General features: G+C 35.5%; 1 protein-coding gene across 1 annotated transcript; it reads left to right on the top strand.

The window, feature by feature from the left end:
* Nucleotides 1-15,769: 15,769 nt before the first annotated feature.
* Nucleotides 15,770-16,732, top strand: LOC121773631 (bZIP transcription factor RISBZ3-like). Its single transcript, XM_042170526.1, has one exon. The coding sequence runs from the start codon at nt 15,840-15,842 to the stop codon at nt 16,461-16,463; it is 624 nt and encodes a 207-aa protein (XP_042026460.1). The 5' UTR covers nt 15,770-15,839; the 3' UTR covers nt 16,464-16,732.
* Nucleotides 16,733-17,848: the final 1,116 nt, after the last annotated feature.

Consider the following 17,848-nt stretch of genomic DNA (forward strand, 5'->3'; position numbering starts at 1 on the left):
CTACACAAACGACGTCCCTTCAAGAACAACTAAAAAGATAGAAAAAGTCGGGGTATTACAAGTTATAAATGAAGTAGGAAAAATCTAACATGATCAATCTGCAACTTGAGAAATTTTGTAAAGTTATTTCTTAATTCTGATTTTTTTAATTGGGGTTTTTTTTAAAGTAAGGCTAGAAAAAAAGGAGGAAAGGTGAAGTGTTCTTTTCCATGTGAGAAATGTGGTCCGAACATACTGATTTGTTTGTGCCACCCATGTTCCTAATTTGCTACTACTACTCTATATTTTGATATCCAACGATTAATATAATTACTTTTTGGAAAAATCGATCCATATTTATTGATGTTCAAACATGACGGCCTGAAGTACTATTTGAAGCTAGTAAAAGTCCTGATATTAATAGTCTGTTTCGGACAATACTTTGAGTGAAGTTTCTCGAATCAGGAACTTTTGTTGTTGTATATAAAAAATGTAAATTAAATTATTATTATTTTTGTAATGAAAAGTGATTTTATTCTTATTACAAATACAAATCATTATTAATATGAATTGGGAATTAGGCCTAATTTGGACGAGTCAAACTCGAGTCTAGGCTAATTTGACCCGAGCACGTTGTGCGCGGGACGCATAGGAGTGCCCCTTTTTGTGTCATAAAAACGTGCGAACTATATATAATCATAGGTAAGCAAGAGTCACAACTAATATCAACTTCAATTATTCGCAAAACTATTTTTTTTTTATGCTGAAAATCACTCTAATGATGTTGCAAAACGCATCCCATATAAATAAGCATATGGAGACAAGAAGGCAACAACAAATGAAATACGCAAACGAAAGCAAAACAAAACAATCAAAATGCATGATAAGAAGGAAAATGGCAAACAACAAATGCAAAAAAAACCAAGACAAAACAAAGCTCTACAGCAAAAAAAAAACAGAATGAAAGAACCATTTAACCTATGATTGTTTTTTTCTTTTATATTTTTCTTAATTGGGGTTTTATGTATAAATTGGAAATTTGGAATACAAGAATATCGGAAGTAGAGAATTTTGTGGGTTTGATATCATTGTAAAATTCTACTATGTTGGAGTATGTTTTATCAACCATGCAAACTATCCATGCCACGCACGCTGTATCAACATAGTTTAACTTACTTTCATTCTAATTTAAAAATAGAATATAATGTGATGAAGGCCTAATATAGTTCCTACTCTTGAAATAACTATGAGTTTGAGTAATCAAATTAATTGATCTTACGAGACCTTAAATAGGGTTTGAAGTTAGTATACATGAATGACTCAAAATGCCTTTAATATTCGTGACCAACCATATATATGAATTTATATGGATATAGTCACTTCCACGTTTTTATTTACAGTAACTTTCAAATCGAAAACATTATGTCTAGCAAACTTTCTTTATGCCCCTATTCTACAATGATGATCCACTCTTTTTTTGTTGTTGTAATTGTTGATAAGAGGCCATTAGAATTTAGATACATTAGACAAACCAGATAGTTCGGCACATTAATTTGGCACGACGTGTTGATTCACAAAATATAAGAATTTTCAGGTATTGGTGTGTTGCAAATGACATAGAAAAATAAAGGTAAATAGAGTCTATCTTACTAGTACTAATTTATAATTTGAACGATCTACTAATATTTATTTTTCTAAAGTACCTAGTATTGACAACAACTAAAGAAATACGTTTTTACTTTCATTTTTTAAAAGGATTAATAATGGTTGGTTCTCTATCTATCGTGATGACTCAAATCCCAATTTATTGAATGAAGGTGAAACGATTTTCAGTTGAACGGTACTTCATCGTAAAATACCCAACTTCATCGTTAAATACCCAAGTAATTAAGGGGTAGAGAACCCCAACCAAAATGCGATTTTCCTATAGGCGGTTGAGAAACCATAGAAAAGATGATAGATTTATGGAGCAGGAATATAATCGAATAATTTAATAATGAGAAATAAGAGATAATTAAAAATAATAAAGAAACATATTAGTCGAAACAAACATAATAGGAATGACGAACATATTGAATGAATCAAGAGAATAATATTTTATTTAATAAATTTTTTAAGTATTTAATTATTAATTTCACATACTTACAGAATTGATCATGTGTAGTTGTGCTTGGTAACATGTCTTTATTTTGTTGTCTGAATGTGATCGTTTATTTACCAAGCACTCAGTGACTGCTCGTTAATTATTTTAGTTATTGCTCAATAAATAGTGTTCGGTAATTTAGCAAAGACCCATATACCTAGCACTTGCGGTGTTCAGTAAGTGCTCAATAACACTATTTTATCGACTCACTAAAGTATTCCAAATCACTAAAGTATTTTTTTGGAATGACTAGTGTTTTAAACTTGATTTAGTTGGCTGAGCTGACAATCTCAGAAAAGTAAAAGTAAATTTCACCAACATATTATGAAAAGTGATTAAAGTACAGCTTAGCTTAAAAAAAACCCAAGTATTGGAATATGATTTCTCTTCAAAGTTGCCAGCATATTAATTTATTGACTGTGTTAATTATCAAATCTTTGAAAAGGTGATCAGTGTTAGGTTAGGATGAACGAATATTCTAGTGTTGATTTTGGGGCAGACAAATCATCATCATCATCTATCACTCAATCAATTTAAATGCTCTGTTTTTGGAATCTAATCACTCTACGTGTTAACAATTCATGATATTATCACATCCCAACGAAAAAATTTGGTCTAAATCGAATCCCGACATCTGGGAGGAAGAGGACTATTTTTTTAATTGCTTATTATTTCTTTTAGCTAATAAGACAAATATAAAAGGTAAAGGCAAGAGGTAAAAAGATAGCACGAAGAAGAAGGCATGCATGTGTTAATATGTTAAGATATGTTTGGATTATCGGCCTCATGCTAACCATTTCATATTCGACAATTATAAAGTTTAGGGTTAGTTTCTCTTTTAATTAAGTCCTGTGACATGCTAATTAAATTTGTTCCACATAATTATGGATTCTCGATAAATCAATTATGCAAAAAGATATCATGAAGCTTATTTTCTTTCACATTGGAGAAAAAAAAGGTAGAAAGAAAAAAAACTTACAAATTCTATGCTGAATTTATGCACATGTGTGCAATTTTGGTGTTTTCAATGAATAGTGACGTAAATGTATATTAATGTGACAATATAAATGACTAAAAACGACATGATCTTCATCTTAAGAAACTAAAAATATTAGAAGAAATTTGATTAAATGGTACAGTTGATAATTTTTAAAACCTCATGATTTGTCTCGAATTTTGAAAGATATGAAATAAACTAGAATTTGATCAACGATGGCAATGCGAGAGGGTTCAAGTATTGGAAAATATATCTGCAACTGAAGGATTGCCCCAAATTCATAGGGTTAATGGGTCGTGAAAGGATATGGGCTAGATTAGATTAATATGGATTAAATAATTATAGTTGGGCTACAATTATATTTAGTCCATAAGCCCAACAATCATGAAACCCTAATGACTCTTTGTCTATATAATGGTCATTTATTCTCCATTGTGGGTGATGAGAAATAGCGTAACATTAGAGAGAAAATACGTAAAGCTCTGTAGAGAGAATTCCTAGCTTTCTTCTACGGAGCAATTGTACCGGGATAGTTCCTGCATCGGATTGGAATACACGTGGACCTCGATAGTAGTGGATTCAACTTGCAGGACACAATCGTAGAAGAAAACAACACAACAAGTAAGATTTAGTTCCGTTGTGTATTACGTGCTCAACTTGCAATATGATTACGAATCTAGATCTGTTATTCTTGTATGCAATTTCCGCTGCGCTCATTAGATGAATACAAGAATTCCTAACAGTGGTATCAGAGCCCGGGGCATGATTCATAGTTATTTTGTAATTTAATTATATGTGGATTGATTTTCGAAATCAGAATTTTGAAATTGGATTTTGAGAAGAAATTAGGTTGAAAATTGTTTTCATCCACTATGCTTAAAATATTGGTTTTGGAATCCAACCTTAGCCACCGACGAGAAATTGGAATTGAAATTTCAATCACTTTTCAAAGAATGATTTTGGAAACTACTAACTGACCATCAACGTGAAATCGGAAATTCAATTTCGATGGAATTGAAGTTCAATCCAAGCATGTTTCGAACATGTTTTGATGTTTTGAATAGTCACGCATAAAACATGTTCGGCGTCCGACGTCTTGGAGACATCGACGTGATAACGGTGCCGAAGAATGAAATGTGGTACAATTTCGGCGGTCAGAGGTGTGATAGAAGTCGTGGTGGCGACGGGAGGGGAAAGAAGGCTGGAAGGCGGCGGTAGTTAATTTTATTTTTTTGCAATAAACCCTATCGAGTCTTGGACTCAGTCGGATATCACATTGGTGATCAACCGCCCAGTATTTGTAGTCCGTGTTATACTATGTCTGGGTAGGCGGCGCCCAGTAATTGTTTGAAATTTAATATTGGATATTATATTCACAAAACTAGTATCACACTTTTCCCCATAAAATAAAAGTCTTGTTTTGAAACAAACGCATCGTCCATCATAATTGTTTGATGTTCCTAGCCTTTTCGACCACGAGTTTTACGCCAAAGTGTTTACTCTAAATCTACAAGGCCTAGGCTCATTCATAGATGCATGGTTGACATCGTGTGATGGGGTTGACTTGCTTAAATTGTTTAGTGACGCCAAAGCGACCTAAATAGTTTATGGATGCATATTAATTGGATTAATAAACCAAGAATTGCAAAATAGTTGTTGCAATTGGCTTGGAGGCCTACCTTGTGATATTATTGTAGTGATCAGCCAAAGCAGGGGCTGCAATAATATAGACCTGGATCTTGGACCACTAAAATTTATATGTGATATAAATTCGTATTTTATGTTTGGGGGACATAATATATGTCAAAATTAGTGGGAGCTAATCAATACAATAAGCCCTTGTTTGATTAGTGATGCGAATGTGATCTTTTGCATGCTTTTCTGATTTGCTTTTCGTTTTATTTTCTGTTCAGATAATATGTCAAACTTATCTTATGGGTGTATGATGGAAACAAACAAATTGACTAGGTCAAATTTCACGGAGTGGCAAAAAGACTGCCCAAAACTCAAGGCACAAGGTGCAATGAGTGGGAGCTGAGCTATGTTTGTCATTGAGATAAATATGTCTATGAATAACTCACAATCCTGGGTATTGGATATCGCTTGTGGTTCACACATTTGTAATAATGTGCAAGGTTTAATTGACAGCAGGAAAGTGAGGCCTGGGGAAGTAGACCTACGCGTTGGAAATGGAGCAAAAGTTGCTGCCGAACGCGTGGGAACTTATAGATTAGATCTTCCCTCAGGACATAGACTAGATTTACATAATTGTTATTTTGTTCCAGTTATTTCAAAGAATATTATTTCCATTCCGATGTTGGACATCGAAGGTTTTTCATTCCATTTTGCAAACAGCAGATGCTCGTTTTCTAATAATGGATTGTTTTATGGAAATGCCTCTTTAGAGAATGGATTATATATGCTTGAATACAAACGGAATATTCTCAATGTGCAAAATAAAAGACTTAAGCTATGTAATACGGATAATGCTACTTATCTTTGGCATTGTAGACTTGGTCATATCAATGAGAAAAGAATAGCGAGATTGAGAAAGTTAGACTATCTAAATTCATTTGATTTTGAATCATATGGTGCTTGTGAATTCTGTCTCAAAGGAAAGATGACTAATAAGCCACTTTCTGGGAAATGGGTGCGTGCTAATGATGTGCTAGAGTTGATCCACACAGATGTGTGCGGACCGTTTCCAACTCAAGCAAAAGGTGGTTATTCGTACTTCATTACTTTCACTGATGATTTGACAAGGTATGGATATGTGTATCTTATGAAACACAAATCTGAGGCCTTTGATAAATTTAAAGAGTTTAAGTGTGAAGTTGAGAAACAACTTGGGAAAAGTATCAAAACTCTTCGATCAGATCGAGGAGGGGAATACTTGAGCCGAGAATTTCTTGATTACTTGAAATCGCATGGAATTCAGTCAGACTGGACACCTCCTGGTACACCACAAATGAATGGAGTATCTGAAAGGAGAAACCGAACATTATTAGATATGGTTCGATCCATGATGAGTTTAGCTAGTCTCCCTTTATTTCTCTGTGGTCATGCTTTACTAACGGCTATTTACATTCTAAATAGGGTTCCTTCTAAATCAGTCGAAAAAACACCATATGAGTTATGGTGTGGCAAGAAAACAAGTCTTAACCATATCCGGACCTGGGGTTGTCCAGCATTTGTTAAGAAAATGATGACTGATAAATTGGAAACTAAAAGTGAGAAATGTTATTTTGTGGGATATCCTAAAGAAACTAAAGGATACGATTTCTACTGTCCTGAAAATCACAAGGTGATAACATCAAGGAATGTGACGTTCCTTGAAGACAGTTATGTCTGCAAGGAACAAGGTCAAAATACAGTAGATCTTGAAGAAATTCAAGAACCACAAGTTAACAATGAGGATGAGATATTATCCACTGGATTGGACAATAACTCAGTGGGAGTTTTTGATGATCTATTGGGAGGGGAAATTACTCTTAGAGAGGACCTTAGAGAGACTCTCGAAGGACCACCTCAAGACAATGAGATGCATCAAAGACAAGATGATACAATAGTTGCATCACATCTACCTCAAGAAGATCATAGTGATATTCCTGAACCTTCTCACATACAGAATGAACAGCCTGAACCAGAGCAAAACCAACTCAATAGGCCTAGAAGGATTCGTCGTGCACCTGAGAGACTGAATCTAATGGTTGAGAACCAAGATGATGAAGTTGATTTAGATGACGATGAGCCTAAGACCTATACCGAGGCGGTGTCAGACACCGATCGAGAGAAGTGGCTTGAAGCCTTGATATCTGAAATGGACTCGATGTACTTCAACTTAGTCTGGGAACTAGTTGACTTGCCAGATGGGGTTTACCCCATAGGTTGCAAATGGATCTTCAAAAAGAAGAGAGATGCAGATGGCAAAGTACAAACCTACAAGGCTAGGTTAGTGGCAAAGGGTTATAGTCAGCGCGAAGGCATTGACTATGATGAAACCTTTTCGCCAGTTCCTAAGATCAAGTCCATTAGGATATTACTTGCAATTGCTGCATACTACAATTTCGACATTTGGCAAATGGATGTCAAAACCGCATTTCTCAATGGAGAATTAGAAGGTGATGTCTATATGACGCAGCCTGAAGGTTTTGTATCAAAAGAAAGGCCGAATGCAGTGTGCAAGCTAAAGAAGTCCATCTATGGACTTAAGCAAGCTTCGAGGAGTTGGAATATTTGTTTTGACAGAACAATCAAATCGTTTGGTTTCGTCAGAAGCAAAGAGGATCCATGTGTTTATAGTAAACGCAAAAATGGAAACGTCGTATACCTTATCATATATGTTGATGACATCTTGATTATGGGAAGCGATCGTTCCATGATGCAATCCGTGAAAGAATGGTTGTCTAGTTCCTTTATGATGAAGGATCTGGGTGATGCTTCCTACATCCTTGGAATTAAGATCTATCGAGATAGACCAAATAGGATGTTAGGATTATCACAATCCACTTACATAGACAAGTTGCTAAGGCGCTTCTCAATGGAGAATTCTAAGAAAGGTTTTCTTCCTATGGGACATGGCATTGTATAGTCAAAGAAGGATTGTCCTTCTAATGACAAAGAAAGAGACAACATGAAAATGATCCCGTATGCTTCGGCTATAGGATCTATTATGTATGCCATGATTTCTACTAGGCCAGATGTGGCCTATGCGCTTAGCATGACAGGCAGATTTCAGCAAAATCCCGGTGAGGAACATTGGAAAACTGTTAAGACTATTCTTAAGTACCTTAGAAGGACTAAAGAATATTTCTTAGTCTATGGTGGACAACCAGAGTTATCAGTTACTGGGTACACTGATGCTAGTTTCCAAACAGACCATGACGACTATAAGTCTCAGTCTGGATATGTTTTTGTCCTCAATGGTGGAGCAGTGAGTTGGAATAGTTCCAAACAAGGTACAACTGCTGATTCCACCACCGAAGCCGAGTATATTGCTGCATCTGAAGCTGCCAAAGAAGCTGTTGCTTTGTTAGAGTTCGTTAAAGAACTGGGTGTCATTCCGAGTGCCAATAGTGCAATACCTTTGTATTGTGACAACACTGGTGCTGTTGCGCAAGCAAAAGAACCCAGAGCTACGAACAGGAACAAGCATGTTCCCAGAAGATATCATCTGATCAGAGAAATAATTGAAAGAGGCGACATAAAATTAGAAAGAGTACTCACTGATGATAACTTGGCTGATCCTTTCACCAAACCGTTATGTATAGCAAAACACAACAAGCACTTTGAGAGCTTAGGTGTTAAGCATGTTGGTAAATGACTTTAAATCAGTGGGAGTTACAGTTTTATATGTCTTAGAAACATTTTTTTGTTGAGACAATATTACTTGATCACATTATATGAAAATTTTGTTTTCTATGGGTTTTGTGCACTTATTGGAATAATTGTTTAAAATGTTTGCATTTATTCTAAATAATTGTTCCCTTGAATTATGACTATCGTTAATGGTGTGAGACATTAATGATATAGTGTAATTCTAAAATAGCCCTAACCAACGATCATCAAGAATGGATATTAATGATATGTTATAGGTTAGCATGGGGTTTGCATCACATTCTTCGAGAATGTAGTTGTTCTCACAACTATGAGATATTAGATACTCGTGATGGACACATGGTATACTTTGGAGAGTATTGGTATACCCTACTATTAAACTGTTTTGTTGAGTGTCTACAGTTTGTTAGTACATGAAGTATGTAATATCCTAGGATCTGAGGTCATTACACATTTTGTTTGTTGAGTGGTGTGCTTTGATCTTGTCCAACGCTTTGCCTCCCAAAGGAGGATTGAGACACGGGCTTGTGTTGGGTACATCATAAGATAAATGGAAATGGTAGTTGAGCCAAGAATGAGATTCATTCCTCGATTAGAATTTCGAGAGAACACTCAAATTCTCTATATTACTTGACCATTAAGTCATTGGCCAATGCAAAGATATATTCGATTAAAGTAATTGAATATGATCGAATGGGTCATTTAATAAAGATGAGATAAAGTGATTGAGCTATTTGGATGACACATGACAAATCTTAGGCTCAATCGGGTGGTTCGTGAATGAAAGGATATTACTATAAACTTTGTGTAAAGGCTTGTTTACCGAATTCACGTAAACGTCCGTCATATATCGAGCTACGCTGCCAACGCAGTCTAGGAGTTTTGTGCAGACTTCGATTAGATCGTCGTCGATAATGGGGGCATAAAGGGTCACACTATAAGTGTATTTTGATCCGCTCAAGGGTACAAAGTTGGAACTGCGTATTATATCTAATGCTAGTCCAAGTGGGAGATTGAAAGGATATGGGCTAGATTAGATTAATATGGATTAAATAATTATAGATGGGCTACAATTATATTTAGTCCATAAGCCCAACAATCATGAAACCCTAATGACTCTTTGTCTATATAATGGTCATTTATTCTCCATTGTGGGTGATGAGAAATAGCGTAACATTAGAGAGAAAATACGTAAAGCTCTGTAGAGAGAATTCCTAGCTTTCTTCTACGGAGCAATTGTACCGGGATAGTTCCTGCATCGGATTGGAATACACGTGGACCTCGATAGTAGTGGATTCAACTTGCAGGACACAATCGTAGAAGAAAACAACACAACAAGTAAGATTTAGTTCCGTTGTGTATTACGTGCTCAACTTGCAATATGATTACGAATCTAGATCTGTTATTCTTGTATGCAATTTCCGCTGCGCTCATTAGATGAATACAAGAATTCCTAACAGTGTCGGGGAGGACGAGACGGAACCCGAGTGCTTCTGAGGGTGTGCTTCCGTTGTTTTTTATGTTTTCTATCTTTATCTTCTTCTTTTTTTGTTTTTTAATGTATGATTTTTATTTTATTTTTAATGAATTTGTTTTTTGTCGTATATTATGTTGTCTTTAATTTATACCAATAATTACAAGTGAAATATATAAAAATAATGATGATGTGGAAATGAGACGAGCTCTGAGATAGGCTATGAGATGGGCTCTTATTGCAGGGAGATAGGCTCTGAGATGGGTCTGCTGACGTGACAGAAAAAATTGGAGATAGGCTATGAGATGTGCTACGGAGATTAATCACCTCTTAGAAAATAATGTCTAGAAAGTTAACTAGAAAAAGCTTCCTCTAGCACCCTCTGCCCCGACCTTTTTAATTAAAATCCACATTCCAGCCCGACAGAGTAGTGATGGTTTTGCAATCTTTACATACGTTCTGCAAAATGTTACAACTACACAATCTTCAACAAAGTAGTATAAAATATAGTATGTTCGAAAATGATACGTAAAAAGTTTAGGACAGTAGATATTTTGTGAATATAGACGTTTTCTGTTTATTCGTTGTAGGAATATAGAGAGGAGTCGTCGGAGTTGGCCATCCCATGTGATTGTAAGAAGCGATGGTTGGAATAAATTGGGCGGCTATCCAAAGTCTATTTCACCTTCTTTTTCATGAAATATTATATTATGTGTCCCACATAATCTTTATTTATTCTCATGCTCTGTAATCCTCGTTTATTTAATTTGTTTTCTTTATATTTTAAAATTTGGTATTTAAATTTTACTACTAAACTTCTATTTTTATTTTCTAGTTCTATTTATTAACAACTGTTAGCTATATTTTTTCTTTTTTAAAAGATGAAGTATTGTGTAATATTTTTCAATCTAATTTGCTAAATCGAATCCAAAGCTACTAACTAAGTTACGCTTCAACTATTATGTAAGTAAAGAGGTTTTATTTGGAAATAAATGCACAAGTGTATATATATGTACTGGTCCAAGTGAAAAGATGCTTATGTGAAGAAAAGAGCAAGGAGTTCTGAAAGAAAAGAGTAAGGAGTTGGGAAGGATAAGAACATCCACATCCATGTTCTTTGGCAAGAGCATGGAAGTGGATCCGGATCTACTTTTACTCTCTCCTCTTCCGCAAGAGCACAACATTCACATCCATGCTCTTCCGCAAGAGCATGCTCAAGGGTCTAACCATTCTATTATTCAATTTAAATACTTCAATTACTAAAAACATTTTCACAATATTAAAATGCATTAAAAATACCCAAAATACTATTACAAATTACTAAAAAATTACATAATTAAAATTTTAAAAATGAAAAATTACATAATTAAAATCCTAACAATTGAAAATTACATAATTAAAATCCTAAAAATTGAGGTTGAGAGAGTTGTTTGGTGTAGTGTGATTTTTTGTGTTGAAATGGAGTTATTTATAGATGAAAGTGTGAATTTTGGGATAAAAATAATAAAAAAATAAATTAAAAGTGTGAAAAAATGGGGATATTTTATTGGGAAATGGGAAAATAGTTTTTTTATTAAATCTGAATTTTTCATATTTTTTCGAATTAAAAAAAATAAATAAATGATAAACCAACGGCCAATCAGAGCATGCCATGTCGCTGCTCGTGCTCTTGCCGTTTGCACGGCGGTGCTCTTAGCTAAGAGCATCCACATCCATGCTCTTGCCAAAGAGCATGGATGTGGGCCCGAACCCACTTTTATTAATTTTTTACTCCCTGATCTTCCCCAAGAGCACAACACCCACATCCATGCTCTTCTGCAAGGACATGCTCAAGGGTTCCACCATTCCATTATTTAATTTAAATACTTCAATTACTAAAAAAATCTCTACAATATAAAAATACATTAAAAATACTCAAACTACTATTACAAATTTAAAAAATATAAAAATTACATAATTAAATCCTAAAAAATAAAAATTACAAACTTAAAATCCTAAAAAGTAAAAATTATATAATTAAAATCCTAAAAAATAAAAAATACATAATTAAAATCCTACAAATTAAAAATTATATAATTAAAGGTTAAAAAATACCCCCGTGGAAGACTAGTTCTCTGGCCCTATCCCCAATGTTTGTCGGAGACCTCCTATCATTGCTTCGTAATCAAATAATACATGCATACATGAATTTAGCTAAATTTAAATCTAAATAATCAAAGCCAAAGACAGACTCTGATATCAATTGAAGGGGTTGGCAGCAGAAGTATGCAAACAAATAAATCAAATAAAGAAAGCGTTCTACTTAGCAGATTATTTAGAAAATTCTATTCGCGCAATTATCACATGTATCATGCTCATAACTCAAATTAAATCATGCTTTAAGAATAATTGAAACCTAAAACATGTTTTTCTACGGATTAACTATTTTACCTTGGTGATTCTTCAAAGAATCGAAGATAGCTAGCGCCTTCTCCACGTGAAGATCTTGAATACCAAACCACAGATCTTCTAACTGGTTCCCGGATTGTAAACTAATAACAGGGTGGGCTGATCTCACCAGAATATTAGGACTTAAATCACAATTTATTATACGCTTTTAATTGGAATATTACGAGCAACCACTATAGAAGTAATATTGAACTCCCCATCCAAATCCGAAATTGTAAGTAATTCGAGTTTTCCATTGTTTGTCATTTATTTCTCGTGCTTAAGATAGAAACATCCATTACTTAATTAGTGTCTGCTATAGATTTAATTAACAAACATCTTATTAATTCCAATAATGGACTCAACAAGAAACGCTTATTTATTATTCATAGAGTAATCAAACTCCAACTAGCAAGGTTCCGAATAATAAAGCCTTATTTCGAGCTCCTCTTGAGGACGTTATCAAATGAGACTCACTTCGCGCACGATTCAACATAATAGCAATCCTAGCATCGCTAGATATAAATCACCACTACCCAATATACCAGGTTTATTGGGTTGCGAAAAACCCGCACCATTTGGTAAGTCAAAATAATGCATAATCAATACCGTATGCTCAATGCTAACGTATATTGATTAAGAAACAAATAATTATCAAGATTTCATTTTTCAGTAGATATCATAAAGACTTGTCTCGTTGTTAGATCCAATTCAGTGCTCTACCACACCAATGTCATCTTATTTCAGTAAGGCTTAGAAATATGCGGTCTGACATTGCAACCTTTCACGATAGGTAGTCTAAGCCTATCTGAGTTGTGAAATTCTTATTTTTCTTTGTTCAGAACTGACCGTGTTACCTTAAAGTGGAAGACTCCCACAACCGGTCTACTAAAACAAAGACTTAGACTTTGTTAAGTTATTTATACATTTAAACATGCAATAAACATCCATTAAATGTAAAACATAACAACATCATGACAAAAATAATCTTTTTTATTCCTTGGAAAATAAAATAAGAGTTTTTACAGTATTCAATCACTCGAAAGGTGATTTCTAGTATACAAAATCTAACAGTACCGACGAGAGACGCGCCATCAAAACTTATCCCCGCTTTGGTTTGTGCCAACCTCCGGATCTTCGGAGATAATCAAATAGGCTTTGAATAACTGATCCATCTCCGCCAGAGTGTATGGGGTGCGGACGTGATGACTATCACCGCCACGACCCTGAACACGAACACCACGAGGAGTAGGAGTAGGAGGAGTTTGAGTGTCGCCGCTCCCTCCCGATCTGGGGTGCCCACCCGTATCGCCCATCGGGGGCATCTTGGTCATCCACCGGGTAAGGCCGGTAGCCACCCAGAATTTGAGAACCTTGGGTTTGAGGAGAGGCCAAGAATTGCGTTTCCGGACTAGGGAATGGTTGTGAGCCGAAACATTCGTGGTTTCAACTGTGGGAGTCGGAGGGATGATCGACGGAGCCGGACATTTTTTTTTGTAAAAGTGAAAGATTGAGAATTGATGATAGAATTTAGATGAGAATTGTGTAGTGTGGTGGAAATTTTTTGTGTGGAAATGAGGGTATTTATAGATGTAAATGCGAATTTTGGGGGAAAAATTGATAAATAAATTAAAAGTGGAGAGAAAACAGATGTAATTTAATGGGAAGTGGGAAAATATTTTTTTATTTAAAAACGATTTTTTAAATTAAATTTCAATTTTTAAAAAAAAATTGAAAATACAAACGGCTATGCCGTTGGCCAATCCCATTGCGCCACGTCAGCTTGCTCAGCGACACTGACGTGCTCGATGCATCGAGCAGCGCCGTGCCAGCGGCATGGACGCCGTCCATCCCGGAGATCACCGATGCGGATGCTCTAAGAGCAGGGCCGTGTTGTTGTCAAGAGCACAACGGTGAGCAGGATACCCGCTGTGCTGACGGCACGGCGCCTGCTCAAGAGCACCTATGTGCATGATCTAAATATGGCCATATGGTTGCATAGAACTGTAGAAGGATAGACGCATTATTTGGGTTGATTATTAAATCTATACTATTTTAACTCATTGTTATTTTCAATTTTAGATAAATGTTATGACCTACTATTTGGTGAAATTGTTTCCTTAAAAATACTTTAATAATTAAAACAATAGTATTATTTAGAATGTTAAACAAACGGTATAGTCAATTCTTTCCCGTGATGGGATGCATAAAATATCTGATAGTTAAAGTCAAACTAATGAAATGAGTGGCATTTACTATTTAATTAGGTGTGTTAATGATATTAAACTCTATTTTGATTCGGCACGAGTTTTAAGAAAAGTATAGAAAAGTGAGTTGATAAAGTTAGTGTAATGAGTGTCCCAGTCCACATTTATATATTCCTATTAGCTTTATAATAGAATGTGAGTGTAAAGAGTTAGCGAAAAGTGGTGACCATTTATCAAAAATAGAAAAAAAAAAAACAAAGTGAACAATTTTTCATGGATGGACCAAAATAGTAAAACTGGATAACATTTCACGGACGGAGGGAGTAATGAACATGGTTAGCTAAAAATTTCAAAGTGTGAAAAAAATAAGTAAAATAGTGGCTAACTAAAATTTCAACTCTTCGGAAATCTCAAAATAAAAAACAAGGAAGCTTATTGCACCCAAAATGTTAGGTTTAGGTTCAACAAAAAAAATTGTTCGGTTTATGTTCAACAAAAAAAATTAAATAGAACAAATATGGCTTGCTAAAAGATTCAGATTGTGAAGAATAAGAAAGGAAAAAAATAGCAAAACTGAGTCTGAAAGCTTATTTAACTCTCTTTGAATGTTTATATTTACAGTATACACTGTTATTGTTTTAAATGTAAAAACTCGAATTTCTCATTTATCAACTTAACATTAATCTCCCTCTTATAAACACACCAAATTTTGCCATTCTCATTCATACCTTAAAATAAATTTTTTTGAGGGAATAGTATTTTCTTATTCTTCACTTTCTTCTCATTTTATCCAAGAGATCAAGACTATTCTTCTCCATTTCATTCAAAATCATTTGTTATCTCAATTTCTTTTTATGTTTTTCTCCCCAAATTCAATAATTGCTTAAAGAAAAATACTAATAACCCCTCTACGTCCTATGATAAAAGAAACACTTTAGTTGGAGTGAGATTGAGGTAAATAGGTAAAAATGAATGAACAGTACTTAAAAGCACTTAAAACGTGGTCAGGTCACCACAGTGTGAAAAACAATCCCACCTGTCTTATTTCTTCGTGACTAAGCTTAAGATGGGAACCACATGCTGATGTAACCCTCATTAAAGCTGTAGAGCCCCACCACCACTAGTGCCGCCTGACTCACAATTTTCCCATAAAATGACCGAACTGCCCCCACCCAACTGCCCCCGGTTTCGCCTTTAAATACCGCTCTCCTCTCCTTCGTTCCTTCCCTTTTCCCCTTCTCTCCTCTCTCCCTCCCACTTATCCCTTTTCCGGCCATGTTGTCCACTTTTCCGGCTTCTTTCTCCGCCGACGCCCTCCTCGGCAACCCCTTCGAACCCGGTTTCCCTTGGGAAAACCACGACCTCCCTTTTCTCTTTAACCAACAAGATCAACCGCCTGTTGTCGCTCCTATCGAACCGGAATCGGTTAGTTCCAACTCCGTTTCACCCACCCAGAACCCAGCTCTGAGTTCCGGTTCGGCTGACTCGAACCGGAACGATCCTAAGACCTCGTTAAGCTCCGGTTCTGACGACCAGGACCCGGATAAATTTAATAAAAAACGGTCCGGGTGCAGTGAGACTGTTTTGGATGATCGAAAGCGCAGGCGTATGATGTCGAACCGGGAGTCGGCCCAGCGGTCCCGAATGCGAAAACAGAAACACTTGGAGAATCTGAGGAACCAAGCGAACCGGCTTAAGGTTGGGAACCGGGAACAAATGAACCGGCTCCGGCTCATTGTTTCCCAAACCCGGATGTTCCGCGGCGAAAACGAACGCCTCCGTAACGAGGCAGTGGTGCTCCGGCAAAGACTCTGGGACATTCGCCAAGTATTGGTTGTCCGGCAGCTTCAGCAGATTATGAATCCAATGCAAATGCTAAATAATCACCCCACTTTATAATGAGGATTAAGTTAATTAATCGATTAATTACAAAATCTAGCACATGAAAATCAATCACTAGTATTGAACTGGGTGTCCTCTCTCTCTCTCTCTGATTTAGTGCATGTGAAAATTAGTTATATATAGCTAAGTACGAGTAGAGGTAATCGAAATTGGTTGGTTCTGTTTATTTATCGGAATCAGAGTCAATTATTTTGTAATTAGAGAATCGCTAGAGTTTGTGTGTTCTTTGTTATTTTTAATATATCTATTAAAATTACGGGTCCAAATGCAATTTTGTTGATTTTTCTTCCATTATCTCTATCATAGATTAGAAAAGTAAGCATGCAACGACGCTTGATATAGTAATTAAATAAAGAGAATAATTGGTAATCAATACCAATATTTTTTGGAATTAGCAAAAGCAGGCGTTGAAAAGGCACGTAAAAAACAGAATGGCGCTACTAAATGGTAATCACTATGATCAGGAAAAATTAATGATCATTGCAATTTAATACTCCACTAGTGATGTAAGTATATAACTATGTAGGGGTTGTGTGTGTATTGTGCTGGTAGGTCTAATGTCGCACTCGATGCCATTATTTCCAATCAGAAATATATATGTATGCCTTCTTGTCGCTTTATTTGTTTTCGTAAAACAACTTTTACTTGCACATTGATTGATGTCGAAAACAAAATTAAAAAACACGAATTTAGTGATTTACTATTTCTCGTCTTTTTTCACAAATCATTATTCAATCTTGAATATTCAAACACACACACACACAATATATCGGCTGTGATATGCCATCTTATGAGATTCAAATTATTAAGGACCTAAGGTTATTATTTCACTATTAAGTTTGGTCTACGAGTCAAATGCACAAGTGGAATCACTATAGAAATTTGAAATTTCATCTTTTTTATGTATAATTTTTGTGGATTAATTGATGGATCAGCTGCATCGAGCTACGTTGAGCTGAAGTCGCAAGCTAACTGAGCTAAGATCGTTCAGTAGCCGTCAGATCAAATTTGTATAGGCACGATTAAATCTCAGCCGCCGATTAGATTCGACCATTAGTTTTGTGTCGATTTAAATAGTTTGTTTAGTTTGTTGTGAAGTAGTTAGTCGATCCAATTGAGAGCTTGAATAAATCTTCCACTCAAGATTTCTCTACTCTTCTCTCTTGATCAAACACACACACCTCCAAATTCATCATCAAGTGTTAACAATTGGCGCCGTCTGTGGGAAAATGATTTTCTTCAAGAGAATCTTGTGAGAGGAATCGGATCTGCGACAGAAATGGCATCGAGGTTTGAGGCGGAGAAATTTACAGGCAAGAATGATTTTGCACTTTGGAAAATGAAGATACGGGCAATGCTTACTCAACAAGGTCTGGCATCCG

This window comes from Salvia splendens, chromosome 17 (genome assembly GCF_004379255.2).
Source record: "Salvia splendens isolate huo1 chromosome 17, SspV2, whole genome shotgun sequence".
Classification (NCBI taxonomy): domain Eukaryota; kingdom Viridiplantae; phylum Streptophyta; class Magnoliopsida; order Lamiales; family Lamiaceae; genus Salvia; species Salvia splendens.

What these genes read in the sequence shown, in the direction of transcription:
- LOC121773631 (XM_042170526.1), top strand. Translation starts at nt 15,840, where the DNA reads ATGTTGTCCACTTTTCCGGCTTCTTTCTCCGCCGACGCCCTCCTCGGC.